This window comes from Gracilinanus agilis, chromosome 1 (genome assembly GCF_016433145.1).
Source record: "Gracilinanus agilis isolate LMUSP501 chromosome 1, AgileGrace, whole genome shotgun sequence".
Taxonomy (NCBI): Eukaryota; Metazoa; Chordata; class Mammalia; order Didelphimorphia; family Didelphidae; genus Gracilinanus; species Gracilinanus agilis.
The window spans coordinates 133,324,723-133,345,863 of NC_058130.1; the positions used below are offsets into that span (position 1 = coordinate 133,324,723).

At 41.1% G+C, this 21,141-nt stretch overlaps 1 protein-coding gene across 1 annotated transcript; it reads left to right on the plus strand.

Annotated features, from left to right (window-relative positions):
- The first annotated feature begins 3,169 nt into the window (after positions 1–3,169).
- C1H16orf54 (chromosome 1 C16orf54 homolog) lies at positions 3,170–5,468 on the plus strand. Its single transcript, XM_044657077.1, has 2 exons — positions 3,170–3,679; positions 4,818–5,468. The coding sequence occupies exon 2, from the start codon at positions 4,818–4,820 to the stop codon at positions 5,466–5,468; it is 651 nt and encodes a 216-aa protein (XP_044513012.1). The 5' UTR covers positions 3,170–3,679.
- Positions 5,469–21,141: the final 15,673 nt, after the last annotated feature.

Consider the following 21,141-nt stretch of genomic DNA (forward strand, 5'->3'; position numbering starts at 1 on the left):
CCCACCTCTGCAAGCAAGGGAGGGAAGTGAATTTTCCCATTTCTTCTCTGGCTCAGAGCTTGATTATTATAATTACATAGCTTTCATTTTAATTTTGTTGTTTCTCTTTTCACTTACATCATTCTCGTGTTTTATTTTCCAACTGCTACTTACTTCACTTTGCCTCAGTTCATCTTTCTGAAATCTTTATATTAATTTCTTCTTGTAGCACAGTAATTTTCTATTACATTCATGTACTGCATTTGTTTAATCATTTCCCAATTGATGGAAGTCCATTTTGTATCCAGTTCTTTGCTATCACAAAAAGTAATAAATACCAAGAATATTCTGTTATATCTGGGACATTTTCTCTCACTATCCCCGATGCCTGGTTCATGTCTCTCTCCTTATTTTTACTTCCTGGCTTCTTTGACTTCCTTCAAGTTTCAGGGAAAATACCACCTTAAAGAAACCTTTGCTGATTCTCCTTAATTCTAGGGTTTTTCTTCTGTTGATTATATCCAATTCATTCTGTATACAACTTGTTTGTGCAAAGTTGTTTGGGCAGGGACTCTCCTTATGTCTTTCTTTGTACCTTCAGTACTTACAAGGTACAGTGCCTAAGCACAGAGTAGAAGTTTAATAAATGTTTACTGACTGTCTTTAACCTCTTTTCTCCATAATGTTTCAAATGTCACTGTCAGTAGCTCAGTAATCACATTGGAAATTTTGAAATTTCTTTCTGTTGTTGAGGATATAGTTTATTTGGACCAGGTAACTTGGATTCAACATGGACAACTCAAAACTGTCTTATTGATGTGGACTGAAATGCCCCACAAACCCTGCCAAGGAGTTGTAAACAATCAAAAGAACATAGAAATGGGGGCAGCTGGGTAGCTCAGTGGATTGAGAGCCAGGCCTAGAGACAGGAGGTCCTAGGTTCAAATCTGGCCTCAGACACTTCCCAGCTCTGTGACCTTGGGCAAGTCACTTGACCCCCATTGCCTACCCTTACCCCTCTTCCACCAAGGAACTAATACACAGAAGTTAAGGGTTTATATATATATATATATAAAAGAACATAGAAACAACACCTAGTTGTTTAGTATGAGGCCATCTTTCAAATAAGCCATACGAGTTGTTTAGATTCATAGTTATGAGGAAACTCCTCACATTAATCTTTAGACATAACCTGGGTCCTTGGTTGGGGGTCTCTGGACAGCAAATATAGGTGGTTCAGTTTTCTAGTCACACAGGACTAGGTTCAAACACACACTCACTGTCTTCCTTAGAGTCTGGGTAGAAAAGAGCAAAATTGCATCTACAGTTATCCCAGGGTATTTAACATATCATTAGCATCTCATTTACATTGTGGTTTGCTCCCCTATTACTCCCATTAGGCAAACATAATGAACCATGTATAAAGCCAGGGAGACCAAAGTGGACCCTGGGTAAAGTAACATCAGTTCCTTGGAAACACAGGGCAACAACTGCCCAAACAAACGATCCCTTCCTTAATAACTAATCAAGATAAAAAGCCTTCCTGAAAACCCCTACCTATTTTCTTTTTAACTTAATTTCACCTTTGTTTGGCTTACTTATTTACCTACTTTACTTACTATGCCAGCTGTTACTATATTCTTTTTTTTTTTTTTAAACCCTTGTACTTCGGTGTATTGTCTTATAGATGGAAGATTGGTAAGGGTGGGCAATGGGGGTCAAGTGACTTGCCCAGGGTCACACAGCTGGGAAGTGGCTGAGGCCGGGTTTGAACCTAGGACCTCCTGTCTCTAGGCCTGACTCTCACTCCACTGAGCTACCCAGCTGCCCTATATTCTTTTGTAATAAAGCTTGTTTCCTCAAAATAGTGTCAGTTTGAGCCATCAAACAATTCCTTAGACAAGACCCAATCACCTTGCCCACATTTTTTCTTTTGGTATCAGTGCCTATGCAATACCTGTTTAATCATGGGCAATTTGTCACTCACTGGTGGGATTGGAAACCTCTCAAGGACTGTCAGTTTTACTTTTCAGGCTACTATTTTCCTTTTGTCATTTTTTTCAACCTGTCTTATTTGATTTTTAAATTCCTTTTGAGTTCCTTCATAGCCTGCATCCAATTCTCTGGGTTTTTTTTGAGGCTTTACTTGCTGTTTCCTGGATCTCATCCTCATCCACTGGTTCTGTTCTTTGGTCCTTATCCCCCATAGAAGCTTTCAATTGTAGCTTTTTTTAAAGCTCTGCCTTAATTATGTATACCCATCAGCAGCAAAATCCTATAACTTTGGTGTTCTCTTTTGTCAGTGGAAAAACTCTGTGATCAGAAAGGATGTTAGATATGACTAGTCACTATAGATAGTAAAGTTCGTTGAAAAGACGTCAGAGAACAGAGAGATAGTTGTGATGAGAAAAGCAGTTTCAACCAATTCTAAAACATCTCAGAGGTCCTCATATTAAAAAGTTTGGGGCCATGCCTTTTATCTTCATAATGCCCTCAGAATTATACATAGTCAAATATAATTTTTTAGAGCTCATTGGAACCCCAGAAATCAGCTAGTTCAGTGTCTAGAATTGGGTGGGTTTTCCTACCCACAGTGATCATAGACTATGTAACTAGAAAATGTTTATTCAATAAACAGTTGTTAATCGTCTTATCTTTGAATTACAGAAGCTGCTAGAGACTTGAGTAATCTCCCAGGGATAGGATGAAATCAAACTGAGGTCCATAGCCAACCCAGAGCTTTTCAGGGATATCAAAGAATAGAACAGTGGCTAAGGGGAAGTAGGACATCATGGCACAATATAAGAAACATTTTATATATATATATATATATACATATGTATATAAATAAAATTAGGGGACTTGAGTCTGAATCCTGACTCTGGCACTTACTATCTATATGGGCAAGTCGCTTCCCCTTTCCAGGTCTCAGTTTCCTCATATGTAAAATGAAAAGGATGAACTTGATAACATGAAAGGTCCCTTTAAACTCTAAATCTTTGATCTTCTGACCTCTGTCTAAGTTGAATCTTGACATCCTCTGGTGCCTCTCCCAGAAGCCTGAACATTCAGTAACCAAAACCCTAGGCTTCACTCTAGAACCAAAGGAACTAAAAGATAGGTGGGAACTTAAGGATTGGGGTCAGGCACAGAGATTTGTGGGAGAAGCAGGAGGATGGGAAAGATAGGGCCTAGATGGGTAGAAGCATATGTAGGGCAATCTCCATGAGTGAGTCATAGTCTCATAGGTTCAGGACTGGTTTATTGCTATCTCTTTGACCTCTGGATAAATTCCCAGACCCTATACCCAGAAAGACAGTAGAAGGGTCTAGTAGCTGGAAACTATGAACAAAGGAGAGAGCTACAGCCACAAAAAAAACAAAACAAAACAAAACAAAAAGTTTTCATCCTGGGGAGCAGAGGAGTACTACTCCCTCTTCCGGTCCCACCTCACCCCAGGAAATGGCTCTTACCATGGTGACCACATCCCCCTGTTGCCATAGAAACACCTGGGAGGAAGAGGGTGGCAGGGAGAGCTGGGTCACAGTTTCCTAACTGCCTGCCCCAAATGGGCCCTGTTTATGCCTATCTGGGGACTCCACCCCACTGGATGCCCTGCGAGCATGCATCGAAGTAATCATTCCTCCATTCCTCAAATCGGGTGATAACAGAGGCCAGCGGAGTATCTGAAGAATTCAAGGTGAGGAGCATGGGTAGGGAGGAGAGTTTGGAGGACCTAGAGAAAGAAAAAGAACTGAAGATTCAAATGAGAGAGAGAGAGAGAGAGAGAGAGAGAGAGAGAGAGAGAGAGAGAGAGAGAGAGAGAGAGAGAGAGAGAGACTTGGAGAGGTGATAAGTCAGAGAGATGGGCCTCGAGAAAACAGAAAGCTAGACCTGGTGGTATAGAATGGAGACAGAGAGGCAATAGGAAAGACTTAGAGACACACAGAGAAAAACTGACCCAAGACCTCAAGAAATTCAAAAGGGAGGAGGGAGAGACGCGCGCACACTCATACAGACAGAGAAACATTGAGAGAAAGAGACAGAGACATCGAGAGAGAGTCCTAGAGAGAAAAAACCAGAGATGAAGAGAGTATAAAACAGACCATTTTGATAAGATAGTAACAGATTTGGAGAGACAGTAACAGAGATACAGAACCCGGAAATCAGAAGAGACATGGAGATATAGTCCAAGAAAGACAGACTTAGGCAGAGGTAGACCAGGAAAAAAAGACAAGAGGATAAGTTTAGGGAGAGATAATGAGAGGGACTAAAAACAGAAGGAGAGATAGATTTGGAAAAAGACCTTGAGGCATCCAGGAACCCCACCCCCCACCCTCCACCTCCCTGCCCTGCCCAAAACACAAAAAAAGCAGCAGGAAAAAGGAGCAGAAACTACTGTAGACATTGGGAAGAGACAGGCTGACTGGGCCCCAGAGGGTAGAAAGATATTTCTGTCTTTTCTTCCCCCACTATTTCCTCTTAGGCAAGGCTGAAGGGGGGAGAAAAGGGACCCAGCTTGCTCTTTAAATGCCAGTGTGGGGGACACCTGACTTCTGGGATGGATGTGAAGCCTAAAATGCTGAAGTAATTCTCTTCTCTCTGCCTTTGTCTCTCACTCTATCCCTGTCTCTCTCTTTTCTCTTTCTATCCGGCTTTGTGCCACCTCTCCTCTTTACCTGTCTCTCCTCCTTCCCCCTCCTCTTGGTCTTTCTCTGTATATCTGTGTGTACTTGTTTCTCTTTCTGTTTCTTGACCCTCCCTCCTTTTCTTCCTTCTCTCTTTCTCTCTCCCTAACTCTCCCATTTCTGTCTTTCCATTTCCTCTCCCTCTCCTAGATGTCTGGACCTCTGGAACAGCTTCCTGGGCAGATGGAGGACCCAGTCATGCCCCAACCCTCCCAGTGGCCCCCTATCCTGTGTGGACCCTGCATTCCTATCATGTTGGCCCTGGCCTTGCTGGCTGCTATCTTCCTCCTGGCCACCGCAGTCCTGGCTGAACGCCTGTTCCGCCGTTCTCTCAGATCAGATCCTGGTGTCCAGAGACCTAGCCTGGTCTGGCGTCCAGGTGGGGAGCTGTGGATTGAGCCTGTGGGGACACCCCATGAACGATCTGAAGACTGGTATGGTGCAATAGCCCCTCTTCTGCACGCCCAGGTTACTGAAACCCCTATTCCTAGGGGAACTTTAGAGGCACAAGCTACAGCACCTATTCCAGATTCTCCTCCCTGTCCCTCAGTTCTACCCTGGGCCCCTGAGTCTCCTGGTAGCACATTCTGGATGGCAAATCCTTGGGAAGAAAGGCCACGGACTACTGGTCTAGTAGGTTGGTGTGAGCCACAGCCAGGGCCAGAACCCTTAACTTCGCCATTTTATGGCAGCCACAGGCCAGGGAGCCCTGAGCCTGAATGGGGCCTACAACCACGGGTAACTCTGGAGCAGATCTCAGCTTTCTGGAGAAGAGAGAACAGGGCCAGTGGAGGACCCTGAACAATGGACTCTTTGGCCTGCCTCATTCCCATTAGGCTTCCTCAATTCTAATAGCCTATGGGAAGTTGGACCCACAGAGAGTCCAGTGACACTGGGGGCCCGTGGATTCAGGACTCTGGACTCCATCTTGGGATTCTAGGCCATCCCTTAAAGAAGAGAGGTAGGACTTGGGGAGGATCTGTAAGGATCGAGCGCTGAGCATTTCCACGAACATTTTTCTTCTGGTCTGTGGGATCAGGCGGGGCATGGACAAGAGTATTCACTCAAGTAGAGCCAAATGGAACCCTAGCTCACCCTTTGATGAGGCTAAGCCTCAGAGGATCTTGAAAGGCTGGCAAATGCCAGTGGATGCTAATGAAACCACAAAGCCACCAGAGTAAGAATATTAACTGTGTGAAATGTAGGAAATGGACATTTTTCTTTCCCTCCTTTTCCTTGTATTCGGTCTCCTACCTGCTGTTCTCAATCCCAACCTCCTTGTCTTCTTAACTACGGTGACTAGACCTCTTTCCAAGCAGGTAGGACTCCTCCTTCTGTAGATAAAAGCAATTTTATCTTCATAACTTGTAAATATGGATATTTTTCAGTGTTATTGTAATGATGAACAGAAGACAAAGGGCTGACTTCAGTTCACTTCCAGTAGTTAGGGCTAGAAGACCTTTTAGAAACCCTCAAGTTCATCCCTGTCATTTTATAGATGAATTAGCTGAAGACTAAAGAAGGAAAGGAACTTGCCTAAGGCTACCTAGCCAGCTTGTGTCAGACCCCAGGTCTCTTAACTTCTAAATCAGGCATCTTTTTTTCCCCCCAAATAATATTTTATTGCATTTCTTCCCAATTACATGTAAAAACAAATGTCAACATTTGTTTGCTAATAATTCGTATCCACATTCTCTCCCTTTCTCCCCAAGACAGTAAGTAATCTGATAAGGGTTTTTTATACATGTGCTATCATACAATACATATTTCCTTATTTGTCATGTTACATAATGCGCATATAAGAAAAAATTCAGGAAGGAAATAAAGTGAAAAGTGATACGCTTTGATCTGCATTCAGACTTTATCAGTTCCTTCTATGGTGGTGTATAGAATTTTCCATCATGGATCCCTTGGAGTTGTCTTGGATTCTTGCATTGCTGGTAATAATTGTCATTCAGTTGATACTATTGCTGTTACTGCATACAGTGTCCTCCTGGTTCTGCTCCCTTCATTTTGTATCAGTTCATATCAGTCTTTCCAGGTTTTTCTGAAATCATATCAGGCATCTTTCTACTGCATCTTCATGAATGAGAGATGAGGGAAGGCCTGAATAAGCTAAGATCAAGATGGTATTATATGAGGAATGAGGGAAGCTAAACATGACCTGAGAAGGCTAATTCAGGAAAATGGTGGTATTGGGGAAGGGGGGGAGGGTTGGAGTTGAGGGTAGTGCCTGAGGGACCTTCCTTCCTTGAGGAGAACAGAACTGATCTGGATTCCAAAGGAGAAATTAAAGAAAAAAGGAGATTACTTCAAGAGGTATTCAAGTTGGCAAAACATTTATTCGATGTCTACTGTGTATTGTGTTGTGTTTTGGGGTTGCTACACAAATAAGATGATTTTCTTCCTCAAATAACCTATGATCTAATAGAAGGGGTATAACACATGTACCTTGATAAATGATTTGTACATAAAAAAAATCCATGATTTAGGTTTCAAAATAATTAAGTGCTTATGAAAAGTCAGAACACTGGAAAGTTTCAAGGGAGTGATGATTTTTGTCTAGAGGGAATCAAGAAGTTTGTGTGTAGCATCTAAACTGTTGTTGGAGGAAGAGAAGGATTCCAACCATCAGAGGAGTAGGAGGGACTTCATGCAAATGAGTAGTGATGAGAGAAGAGTCAGGGAACAACTAATTGTCCATTTGGCTAGAATGCAGATTATGCAAGTCATGTCAAGTCAGAAAGCATTGATTAAACTTTATATGTGCCAGGGCTTAGTGCTAGAAATATATAAATATAAAACAAGCAGAAAAAAAAAAAAAGAAATGGTGAGGGTAGGGAGGTAGAGAGATGAAGGTACCCAGTGATGAGGCATAGTATAGAAAATGCAGAGAATCAGGAGGGCAGCTTGGAGAGGAATGAAGACATGGTTGATTTGGGTGTCCTTTTTAAAATATATAAGGGGAAACTAATGTGAAATGAATCTGAAAGCATAGGCTGATGCTGTCTTGTAGAAGACCTTGAATGCTAGGATCAGAAGGTTATTTTTTAGCATTGAAAAAAAAAAACCACAACAAAAACAACTTAGCCAAAAAAGGATCTGCTTAGGGGACTAAGCAGAGAGACTACCGACTGAGGGAGTCATTATAGTTTAATGTAAAAGAACCCACATCAGGATCTAGGAAACCTCACCTGTCACTATTGCTAACAGTGTAACCTTGGGTAAATTGCCTCAACTTTCATTTCTGTAAAATAAAAGGATTGTACCTGATGGCCTTTAATGTCTTTTATAGGTCTGACATTCTGAAATTCTGTGAAATTCCTTACCAAAGCTAGTTTCCTAATCTGGACAGAGAGAGACACTGCAATAATACTGTGTACCTACTGTGTGACAACTTGCTTGTTCCTTGAACTTCAGATATATCACATTGGAATAAAATAATTTATTTAACTCTAAACAGTAGGCAGGGAGTGATATGACTGGGTTGAGTTTTCATTCTGGAGGAAAAAGGAAGTCACAGAGGCCAAAATGAAGAGAAGATTTGCTATCCCTTAGCAGTTCAAGGAACGACAGCCACCAGATCAGTGGAGAAAACACTCTGACTAGTCAGTAGGTCCCTACATGTTTCACCCCACTAGCCTTCCACCATCCTCAGGGGTCCAGCAAAACTCCCCACTGGAGTTATTTTTATCATCATTGGTCAGCATTTATTGAGTACCTACTACGTGCAGGATCCAGCATTAGTATTCTGGGGAATGCAGATATAAAGGTCCCTGCCCTTAGTGAGTTTACGATCCCCTTGGGAAGACTGGACTTAGGCATGGATAAATATAGCTACAGATATAAGGTCATATACAATTGCCAAAAAATGTGATGCAATGTGGAGGGTGGAAAGAGTCCCAGACAGAGAGTCAAGAGATCTGGTTTCAGATACCACTTTCTAGTGTTGTGACCCTGAGTAAATCCCTTAAGCTTTTTGAACCTCAGTTTCCTTATCTATTAAGTGGGGCTAATAATATCTTTACTACTATGAGGGGGTGAAGGGAGGAAGGTTGAAGGATTGGAGGAATGGGAGAAAGGAGAGAGGAAGGTAGAGGAAGGGAAAGGAAGGTAGCGGTCCTAGCCCTGACAGGGGGACATCGATCAGAACCCTTCAGGGGCTCAAATAAATGATCAGAGAGCAACTTTAGGGTTTTGAATAGCTAGGTCTTGTTTAAGTTAGGAAAGGGAAGGTCTAGGGAAAAACTAGGAGGTAGGAAGAAAGGGGAAAAGGCGCCAAAAGAGAGATCAGGGTCTCAGGGTAGAGAGCAGAGATTCCAGGGTTGAGAGCTTCCAGCATTGAGAGAAAAGGTGCCAAACTTTCTCTTTTCTACTTTCTCCGACAAGGGAAGTTGTAGCAGAGAGAGTCCTGGGAGACGTCGTCTTCCAGGGCTTACAACCATTCCAAATGACACATTACCCATCTTAAAAGGTCATTCCAAGGCTCAAACGTGAGAAAGGTTGTAAAGCCCATAAAGCAAAATACGGGCTGTCATTAGGATGGAGACTTTAGACAAGCCATTTTCCCACTCTGGAATTCTGATTCCCACATGGGAAATGTTGGCATTCAAGGCCTCATATCATATCCCTCCCCTGAATTCACTATTAAACTCGACTACTCTGTTCCCCAAATATTCCCCATGCCTTCTTACCTGTGAGGGAAAAGGCTCTGTGAACCTTTGCTCACATCATCTGAAATGTCCTCTCACTGTCTCTTTGCTTGTGGGATTATGATCCCTTCTTTAAAGTCGAACTCATATCTCAACCCAACCTTCCTCAATTTCCCCTCAGATCAGTAACAGCATCCCAACCCCCAGGCACTTATGTATCATTGTATATTATTCAATCCAATAAACATTTGCCTGCGCTCAAGGCATTATTGTAAGAAGGCAAAAATGAAATAATCTGTCCCTAAGAGGCATCAGCAGGCACACTTACACATAGTAGCTAATTTGAAGAGGGAAGAGATCAGTGTAACGGCTGAGGAGATCAGAGAAGTCTTCATGGAGTAGGTAGGGTCTAATTTGAGTCTTGAAGGTAGCCAAGAATTCAGAGTCAGAGTTGAAGAGGAAGTAAATAGATGATGGCCCGTGTAAATACATGGAGGGGAGAAATGGCACGCTGAGGTCCGGGAACAGCTAGTAGTCCACGTCAGCTGGGAGTCTGAAGGCTTGAAGGGGAAAGGGAAAGGGAGCAAGCGTTTAAGAAATACCTATTTTTGTGCCAGGTCCGGTGCTAAATGCTTTACAAATAAATTATCTCGTTTGATTCTCATAACAACCTAGGGAGGTAGGTGCTATTATTATACCCACTTTACAGATGAGGAAACTGAGGTGAGCAGCAGTTAAGAGGCTTGCCCAGGGTCACAGGTCTGAGATTTAAAGGTCACAGATTTAAAACTAAGTAATGAAAAATAAAGCTGGAGTGGGGTATTCTGGACTGGTCAAAGTCAGATTATGGACAGATTAAGGAGTATGCATTTTATCCCAGAAGGAACAGAAAGATTTCTGAGGAAAAGAGTACAGTGATCAGAGCTTTCCCAAATAACTCAAATACTCATCCTATATGACTCATCAGAATTCTCCCTGAAGCTTACCACTTGGAGACTCCCCAACATGCTGGAGACCTTCCTTGCATTTAGGTCCACAAGATATGGTCAGATTTTAAGAAGATTATTTTGGCAATTGTGTGGAGGATTCTTTGGAGAGGAGAATTTGGAGGCAGGGAAGCCAACTAGAAGGATATTATAACAGCGAAGGCAAAAGGCCTTAGGGGTCAAAACTAGGGTGGTGCCTGTATAAATAGAGAGGCAGAAACAGATGTGTGAAATGTCGTAAAGCTATAATCACTAAGATTTGGCAATAGCTTGATCATGAGAGGTTGAAGGAGAGGGAAGAGTCAGGGATGATTCAGAGACTGAGAATCTGGGTTTCCTTAACAGAAATATGGAAGTTAGGAGAAAGGCATTTGTAGGGGAGAAGATAATGAGTTCTATTTTGGATCAGATGAGAAAGTTTCCATTTTTTCCTTTACTTGTTAGTGTTTGCAACAGACATAAGTGTTGTATTTTGTCAAAAGCCTTTTCTGCATCTGTTGAAGTAAGTGTATGATTTTTTTTTGTTTTTGTTATTTGTATGGCCAGTTATACGTTCAGTTTTATTAATATTGAATCAGCTCTCTATGCTGGTATGAATTCAGCCTGGCCATAGTGTATGATCTTTATGATATATCGCTGTAATCTCTTTGCTTGTATTTTATTTTATTTTTAAAATCTTACCTGCTGTCTTGGAATCAATACTGAATATTGGTTCCAGGGCAGAAGAGCAGTAAGGGTTAGGCAATGGAGGTTAAGTGATTTGCCCAGGGTCACACAGCTACAAAGTGTCTGAGGGCAGATTTGAACCTAGGACTTCCCATCTCTAGACCTGGTTTTCAACCCACAGAGCCATCTAGTTGCCCCCTCTTGCTTGTATTTTATTAAAATTATTTTTTCATGATTGTTCATTAAGGAAGTTTGTCAAGAGTTTTCTTTTTCTGTTTTGGGCCTCCCTGGTTTAGGTATTGAGACTATTTGTGTCAAGAAGAAAAAAAAATTTTTTTAAACCCTTGCCTTCCATCTTGGAGTCAATTCTGTGTATTGGCTCCAAGGCAGAAGAGTGTTAAGGGCTAGGCAATGGGGGTTAAGTGACTTGCCCAGGGTCACACAGCTAGGAAGTGTCTGGGGCCAGATTTGAACGTAGGACCTCCTGTTTCTAGGTCTGGTTCTCAATCCATTGAGCCACCCCGCTGTCCCCCCCACCCAAGAAGAAATTTGATAGAACTTCTTTACCTATTTTTTCAAGCAGTTTATGTAGCACTGTAATTATTTGTTCTTTAAATATTTAGTAGAATTTGTAAATGCTTCTGTGCCTAGAAGATATCTATGTAGAAATATACCGCAGGAAACTTGTAATAGAGGGGGACTGGAACTCAGGAGAGAGTTTAGGGTTAGTTGTGTAGATCTGGGAGATACTTGCATAGAGATGATACTGAGGAGATCGCCACACTCACTACACACAGAGAGTAGAGAGAAAAGAAGATGATTTAGGACAGCCTTGGAGGATCATCCTGCTTTGGTGTTAGGAAGCAGGAAATAAGATGGACTGACCAATTGGGATGGAAAAAGAATGGTCAGACAGGGAGAAGAGAACCAGGAGAAAGCAGTAAGTTAAGGTCAGCCAGATAGACTTAAATCTCTTTTGGCTTCAGATCCCTTTTCTGTAACATGTTGGACGAGACGGCTTCTAAAGTCCCTTTAGTGTCCACGACTAGGGGTTTGTGGAAGGTGTATCCAGACTTAAAGGATCCTGCCCTTCCGGAGTCTATAATCTAGAAATAATAAATACTAAAGATGGGTGGACACACTTATAAAATTAGTAGGGAAAAGTCAATATTGACAATATATGCAGAGCGTAATAAAACTAAAGGGTAAAAGGGTGAAGGGTGGAGGCATGGCCTTTTCTTGTTTAGTCAGGGTTAGACCAAGAAGGCTTTGTAAAGGAAGTGGGATTCTAGGAGGGACATGAAGGAAGAAAGAATGTATGTGGTTTGAAAGGAAGAGAAGCAAGATATAATGAGATAAATTTATATATAAGTTTAGAAGGATGACAGCTGGGCCACTGGGTAGATGATCTTGAAGAGCAGAGGGAGAATATCAGTAAGGAGGGGTGTTCAGGCCATCATTCCTGAGAACATAAAAACAGAATGCAGAGATGATTAGGCCTGCTTTGAAATCTGGTTGGTTCTTCCTTCCTGAGACCTCTTTCATCATTGTCCCTTCTTCTGACCCTCATCACATTTCTTCTTCTTCTTCTTCTTCTTCTTCTTCTTTTTTTTTTTTAACATTTCTTCTCGACTATTGTAATAGCTTCGTAATTGGTATCTCTGTCTTCAGTCTCTCCTCACCTGTAGTTCACTGGATATGGATTACTCTTATTGGTACATAACTCTGAGCTTGTTGGCTTCTGCACATACACCTTCACTAACTCCCCTTTTCTTTTTAAAAAATGTTGTTCTGTTGTTTTTGGAGTGCATTTGACTGTGACTCCTTTTGGGGTTTGCTTGACAAAGATACTGGCATGGTTTGTCATTTTCTTTTCCAATTCATTTGCAGAGGAGGAAATTAAAGCAAACCTCGTTAAGTGACTTTTCCAGGGTCACATAGCTAGTATAAATAAGGATGAATTTGAACTCGGATCTTCCTGACTTTAGGCCCAGTGCTCTATCCACTGTGCCACTTAGCTGCCCCACATTAAGAATGCTGTTGATACTTAAAAAAAGAATTAATTAATGGATGTCATTTCTCAATGTCCACCCCTTCTTTCTATCCATTCCCAGGAGAATCTTGTAAGAGACTCCTTTTTTTCCTACAGGAAAAAGTACAAACTTCTCAGCTGGACATTCAAGGTCTTCCATAATTTGCTTTCATCTACCTTTTTATAACCATTTCTCTCCTCTCCTTTCTTCGGAGTATTCTGTATTCTGGCTAACTGGTTTTCTCATTGTCTTCTCTAGAGACTGCAATCATTCCTGACTAAATTTCTGCTCATTCCATTTCTTTTGCTTAGAAGGTTTTCCAGGTTTCTACCTAGGCAATTCCTATTCCTGTATTTATTTTTTTAAAATACCTGTTTATAAATTTAATGTTGGTTACCAGTCATTCAACCCACCAACCCTACTTTTTGTCAGCCACATTCTGTGATCCAGCCATCCTGGCCTACCAGCTATTTTTCACAAAAATCTAATCTCTCATCTTCATGGCATTAACATCTATGCTCTCGAGACCTCCAATTCCTTCCATCTCACCTGCTGAAGCACTTTTAAGGGCCTCTGGGCCTTGCCACCCATATTATGTTTGAATTCTTTTATTTATCATCTCCTCCTAGTAAAGTGCACGAGCTCCCTGAAAGCATAGTCTTATTTTATTTTATTTTATTTTATTTTATAAACCCTTACCTTCTGCTTTAGAATCGATTCTTTGTATTGGTTCCAAGGCAGAAGAGTGGTAAGGGCTAGGCAATGGGGGTTAAGTGACTTGTCCAGGGTCATACAGCTAGGAAGTGTCAGAGGCCAGATTTGAACTCAGGACCTCCTGTCTCTAGGCCTGGCTCTCAATCCACTGAGCTACCCAGCTGCCCCTGAGACAAGCTATTCTAAAAGGGGATCTATTCCAGCAGAAGGGAAATATATTTTAGGCATAGGAACCCAAGTTTGGGCATGTATGTGGTAGATGAAGTAACTTGTGTTAAGAATAGCAAGGAGGTTAGTCTGGCTAGACCTAAGAATGTGTGAAAGGGAGTGATATATAATAAGCCTAAAAACAAAGGTTGGAGTCTGGGGGTTTAAATGCCAAAGAGAGGAGTATATATATATATATTTTTTAAACCCTTGTACTTCGGTGTATTGTCTCATAGGTGGAAGAGTGGTAAGGGTAGGCAATGGGGGTCAAGTGACTTGCCCAGGGTCACACAGCTGGGAAGTGGCTGAGGCCAGGTTTGAACCTAGGACCTCCTGTCTCTAGGCCTGGCTCTCACTCCACTGAGCTACCCAGCTGCCCCCGAGAGGAGTATATTTGATGCTAGAGGTAATATGGAGTCGCTGGAGTTCATTCAGTGAGCAAATGACATTGTCAGACCTGTAATTTAGGAATATTATTTTGGTGGGGATTTGGGGCTCTCCAATGGGAAGAGGATGAAGGTGACAAGACCAATAGCTTATTGCAATATTAAGAGGTAATAGAGATTGAACTAGGTTGGAAAGAGAGAGATGGATAAGAAAAACATTGGAAGACAGAAATGACAAGACTTGGCAGCTGATCAGATATGTGGCGTGAGAGGAGAGTGTAAGGAAGTTAGGGTTAGGTTAACACTGAGATGGCATACTTGTTATCTGGGGGGATTGTGTGGTCTCTGCCAGAAGTAGGGGACCTTGAATGGCACAGGAATTCTAAGTTCATATTTTGGACATGTTGAGTTTGAGATGCTTATAGGATGTAGAGTTCAAACTGTCAACTTGGCAGTTGGTGGTGTGGGACTAATGCTTAGAAGAAATTAGGATAAGATACAGGGAGGTCTGGGTGTCATCTGCAAAGAAGATGATGATTGAACCCATGAAATCTTAATGAGGTCGCCAAGTGAGAGAATGTAGAGAGAAAAAAGGTCCAGAACAGAGCTAGATGATGTAGTGGAAAGAGCTGGTATCAACCCGGAACCCCTGAGTTCATGTCCTGCTGCAGATATCTAATGACAGCTGTGACCCTGGGCAATTCAGTGCCTATAGGTAGGTGGTTTGTGGGAGGTATATCCAGACTTAAAGGACTGCCCTCCTAGTATCTATAATCTAAGAACAACAAATACTAAGGATGAGTAGACACACTCCTAAATCTTAGAAGATTTCAGTTTTCTCACCTGTGAAATGGGATAATAATAGCATCTTCTTCCTGGGATTGTTGTTTTTGTAAAGCACTTTTCCAACCTTAAAGTACTACATAAATGCTAGCTACTTTCGTTATCAAGCCTATTTATTATTATTTTTTTTGCCTTATTTTCCCCACAGTGTAGTTAATCCCACCCAAATAACAATCGTCCTTCTCTTTCTCTCTTCACTTATTAAGCAAGCTAAGCACTGTCTTCTCTAAGATCTTTCCTGATCCTCACAGTTGATAGTCATTTCCACTTCCCCACTGCCCATAACCTCCATTTTTTATTTTGATTTTACTTTGTATGCATTTCATGTTTACTTATCTGTGTACAAGTGCCCCCATCTACATCCCAGGAGCATAGAAGCGCTTTGAGGACAGAGAATGTTTTCATCTTTTTCCTTTGTCTCACCAGTACCTAGTAGTATGCCTTGCACATAATAGGGGCTTCATAAATGCTTCTTGGATGGAATCCAACAACTTGAACTTGAACCACGTTTTGCTGTTGTTAGCACTCATTTCCAGTCACAGCTCATGCTGAGCTTTGGACTCCATGATTCTTCCAGGGTCGTGACACTCTCGTATTCATTACTTCTTCTTGTTTCTGCACATATCTTTTGAAGATCAAAGTTGGTGGATGAGTTAATGGCGCGTTTCCATCCCTTTCAGCTTTTTCTTCCTCATTGGGATGACTGACCCATGTGTTTTTAGGATTTGGCTTCTCTTTTGGGTTCAAGTAATCTTTTAATGTCCAACGTAAACGTCCCTTCCTTGAGCCTCGTTGTAATGATCTCTCTCAGATATCACATAGCACAATGCTTCATTCATCTCTAATGCACGTATCATGTAATGTTGTGTAAGTAGTTATGGAAGCTCCTTAATAAAAGGCAAGGACTATTTCATCTTTAAATCTTTAGACTTTTGGATCACTTTATATATAAAGCCCTTTGTGCCCTGTATTGCTTCTAGGATGTAAGCATCATGAAGACAGGAAGAGTCTCATCTAAATCTTGTGTCTTTTCCAGAGCTGAGCACAATGTTTTTCACATCTTCTGCCCTCCCCTCCCCAGTGCTGGTGAGACTAGCAGTACCCTCCCCTGCTGGTGGCTTCTCTCTAGAATTACCTTCCATTTAGACACCGACAAGATGTTATAGCTTGTATATACAAATTTTTTGGTATGTTGTCTCTTCCTTGAGGCATCTCACTTTGATTCTGCTCTCTCAAGGTGGTTTTCTTTATGAGTGAAAAATTTCAGTCCATGACCCTATTGCATGTTTTATTGTCTTTCTCTTTCTCTGCTCATGGGGGCCAGGTCAAGAATCACTGGGTGTGACAATGCCATTATGTGCTTTTGTCTTTCTTTGTTCACTCAGTGACTTTGTCATCGTGACTGGCACAGGTAGGTACTTAATACGTTGCTTGTTTGGGGTAGCTATGTGGTTCCATGAATAGAGAGCCAGACCCAGAGATGGGAGGTCTTGGGTTCAAATCTGTTTGTGTGTGGCCATGGGCAAATCACTTAACCCCAATTGTTTAGCCCTTACTACTCTTCTGCCTTGGAACTGATACTTAGTATTGATTCTAAGGCAGAATAAGGATTAAAAAAAAAAAATTGTTCACCGACTCACCTTAACTTCCTAATGAAGGATGGCTGGAAGTTATTCTAGGCCAATACTATCCTTTAATGGCCAAGATTGAGAACTGCATGATTCAATGGCTCTTCAAAAGAAATTGAGTCACTAAGCTTTGTCTCTCCTTTCTTTTCCTCTATCTTTCACCATTCATACATCACTTTATTTCATCTTAGGAAGTCTCATTCTAACATATAATCTTTTCATCATTTTCTTATTCTCTTTTTTCTTAAGATTAGCTTTGGTTACCTTAAGAAAAATCTCTCTTACTCAATGCATTCCAAAAAAAACCACCTGTCTGTTATTGCTCAGAAAGAGCAGTATAGCTTAGTCAGAAAATGCCAATGGTGGCCAGCAGTTGTCCATAGCTGAAGTTATGATCCAATGAAATTCATTTAGGGGAACAAACATATCCTCATATTTCCCCCCATGAGCACATGCTTTGGACATAATAGTTATGGAAGCTCCTTGAGAAGAGACAAGAATGATTTCATTTTTATAACCTTGGAATTTTGGGTCACCTTAAAAATAACGCCCTTTGTAAGTCTTAAAGCAGTGTATAGATGTGAGTTACTATTACTATTGGAACTTCAGAGTCTCTACGATCCCTTTGGCTCCCTAGTTTCAGAGATCTGTTGTATTGGATTCTTACTAACATATGCCCTTGCTATTGCTACTGTGAGTAGGTACCTTGGTCTGATATCTGTTTCTTTCTTCTTTTTATATCCTAGTCTCTATACATTCTAGACCACAGTTTTATTTACAAAGGAAAAGAGAACATACAAGTTTAAATTAAAACAACATCTACAACAAAAAGGGTTCTTGTTATTTGCATATCCATTTTTAGAGTCTATACGAGGTAACTGGATTCTACATCTGGGGAAATCCAGCACATTCACCACAAGGGTTGAATCATTTAATGGATATAGGAGAGAAGTTAGTATATGCAGATATTTGAGTTCCCTCAATCATGCAGCTTCCTTGGATTTCAAGATGCCTCCTCTACCTGGACAATATCAGAGTTGGTAGGAAGTTCCCATCCCATTTGGATCTCATTTTCTAGTGTCTGAGAGAAGGGGCAGGAATAGAGCTGGTCTTAGGTAAAGTTGTGAAACAGATGGATCTTGTTCCCTTTTCACTTTTTCAAGGTAGCTTTCTTTTCTGTATGAATGAAAAACTCAATTCCATCATTCCACTGCATGTTTTATGATCTTTCTTCTCTAATGACGCGTCAAAAATCACTGGGTGTGACAATGCCACCATCTGCTGGGAATTACTGAGAATTGCAAGGAGAGTGATAAACGTTGAGTATGTCATAGAACCATGGTGAAGAATGCCAGTGAGAAATAATCACAAATAACAGAATCTCAGTTTCATTAAAGACCTCAGTAGCTATCTAAATCAACCCATACTAGAAAGGAATCATCTGCTACAATGTACCTGACAAATGGTCATTCAGTCTTTGCTTGAAGGAGGAAGAACCCACCACTTCTTAAGGCAATTCATTCTACTCTTGGAAATGTAAAATTGAGCCTAAATTTAACCCTTTGCACCATCTACCTTTTCCTCTTGGTTCTGCCTCTGAGTAGAGGTAAGAATAAGTAAAAAAAAATCTCAAGACAGATGTTTTTGAGGTGCCATACTAGAGTTATAGTTAGGAGCTCTGTCCAGTGTATAGATTGTAAGTGGCTGAGTCTGTACAGGTCTCTGAGGAACAGTTGCTCATTGAATCTAATATATTTGACCATCCATTGACACCACAGTTGAGAAGAGAAATCTTAGGGGGAAACATGATAGCCATCTTCAAGTACTGGAAAGGCTATCATGTAGAAGAAGGATTAGGCTTGTTCTACTGATAATTTCTACTCATTGTTCCTAGTTCTTCCCTTTGGGACCAAAGGAGAAAATAGAGGTTTTATATGTTTTCTATATAAAGTTCTAACCTTATAACCTTAGGGGAAATACATTCCCAAATCTAACTTGAAGGAATGCAGGTAAATTTTAAATCCCTAAATTTTAGCTCAAAGATCATCTCTGATGCACTCATCATTGATAGCCAATGGACTCCAGTAACTCAAAGAAGAGGCATTTACTAAGATGGCATAGTAGGAACATAGTGTTAAAAAAATAAAATACTAGGAAAACAATCTTCTGAGCTAAAAACCAACCTTTATTGTTTAATTAATCACATCATGGTCCAAGACCAGTGCCAGTCCCAGTGCCAGGCTAAAACTCTACCCCTATTTGCCTACTTGCATATATCTTTATGCAAAAAGACTCAGAATACACAAACGTGCTCCCCAACCCCACAGAAAGCGGGTGGGGGGGTGGGGGGGTAGTCAGTTGATTGTTTCTTCAGAAGTGAAAACCAAAGTTTTCCCTTTTAGAAGGTTTCTTTCTTCCAGAAGGTCAGGTTATTTCCTTATCTTCTTACGAAGGGGGCAATCATGTAAGTATTCTTGTCCCAATAAAGTAACAGCCAAGGCTATTCCATAGTTTTGGAGCCAAAAGAGATACCACTGTCTTAAGAAATCTATAATAGAGAACAGCAGGTAGGAGAATAATTTTCTCTTTCCCTTCCTCGACATCAATTATCCCATCTTTTTATTTGTGTGTGTGTGTGTGTGTGTGTGTGTGTGTGTGTGTGTGTGTGTGTACACACAAATATGCTTAGAATTTATTCTAAGATGGAAGGTAAAGGTTTTAAAAAAAAGATAGTACACTTCAATCTGCATTCAGCCTTTGGTTCTTTCTCTGAAGGTGGCTCACAATTTTCATCTTGAGTCCTTTGGAATTGTCTTAAATCACTGTATTATCGGCTATCCTATCTTGCTATCACTCAGTAAGAGATACTACATCCAGCAGAGAGCAATTTAGGGAGTCATTTGAGGCCCGGAGCAGAGACATATATTTTTCAGAAGTTCTCAGACAGAGGCACTTAAGGTTCAAGGCAGGAAGCAGCTTCCAGGACCATGGCCTCCTCGAAGCAGAGAAAAGAGCCATTTGTGCATTCAAAAGAGAACAAGTCCTGGAAGAAGAGAGATGAGTTATAGAAGAGAAATGACTGAAAATCTCTCCCTTGCCTTCAGGTTAGGAACTATGCTGTCCCAAATGAAAATTCCTCAATGTTCCTGAATATATCAGGCACTCTAAATTTCTTTAAGGATCCCCACATTGAATTTCAATTAGAATCCAAACAAAAATTTCCAAAGGGACCTTTAACACACAGGGTAATCTGAATGGGGTAGCTAGGAGGAACAGTCAATAGAATGCTGGCCCGGGAGTCAGGAAGATTTGAGTTCAAATCCAGCCTTAGACACATTAGTTGTGTGACCTCAGGTAAGTCATAACCCTTTTTGCCTCAGTTTCTTCATCTATCAAATGAACTGGAGAAGGAAATGACAACCCATTCCAGGATCTTTGCCAAGAAAACCCCAAATGGGGTCACAAAAAGTCCGACATGACTAATTGATTAAACAACAATAAATCTGGATGGTGGTCCAAACTCACCCTTCACCAGAACGAGTAAGCTAGTTAAATAAATGAAATGATGTCAGAAAGTTCCCCAGAAAGGTATGGGGCTCCACTCAAAAGTGATTAATAATCACAGGGAGCGAATCATTCCAATTGTAGGTCATTAGGCAACCTTATCCCATGGACCATACGCACTTCCAACAAATTGTAAAGGCTTATATCACAATAAACGATTGTCCAGATTTGATTAAAACAAAACAAAAAAACAGAACATGGATGAAGTCTCGCAATATGCTCTTAGTGAATTTCTGGGCACTGGAATTATAGGGATATAACATCTATGATCCTCCTAACTTCTTACATATTCATATTGGAAAAATTTCCCAATGAATAAAGCTATTAAAAATGGAATAGAGTAGAGAAGTAGTAGTGCATTTCACCAAATTGGAGGTCTTCAGACAAAAGCTGGCTGACCACTTGTTTGATATGTTGTAGTAGGGATTCTTTTTTGGGTCTGACTTAAATTATGGATGGCTGCTGAGCTCCCTTCCATCCAGGCCTGAAATACTATAACTCTGTGACTCCTCTTAAAGCCAAGAACCTAGTCAGGGGATTGCAATGAATCAGCATTCTTATGGCCACTGAAAAAGCTAATGCATCCTGAGGCTATATGTAGTAGCTTCTAGGAACAGGGAACTTATATTTGTACTATACTCTGTCCTTGTCAGACCTAATCTGGAGTATTGTGCTCATTTCTGGGTCCCATGTCTTAAGAAGGACATTGGTAAGTTGGGGAGGAACCAGAGGAGGGCAATCAGAATGGTGAGGGGCTTTGGGCTCATAGCATCTGAGAACTAGGTAAAGGATTTG

Coding starts and splice junctions, on each gene's coding strand:
- C1H16orf54 (XM_044657077.1), top strand. CDS start 4,818: ATGTCTGGACCTCTGGAACAGCTTCCTGGGCAGATGGAGGACCCAGTC.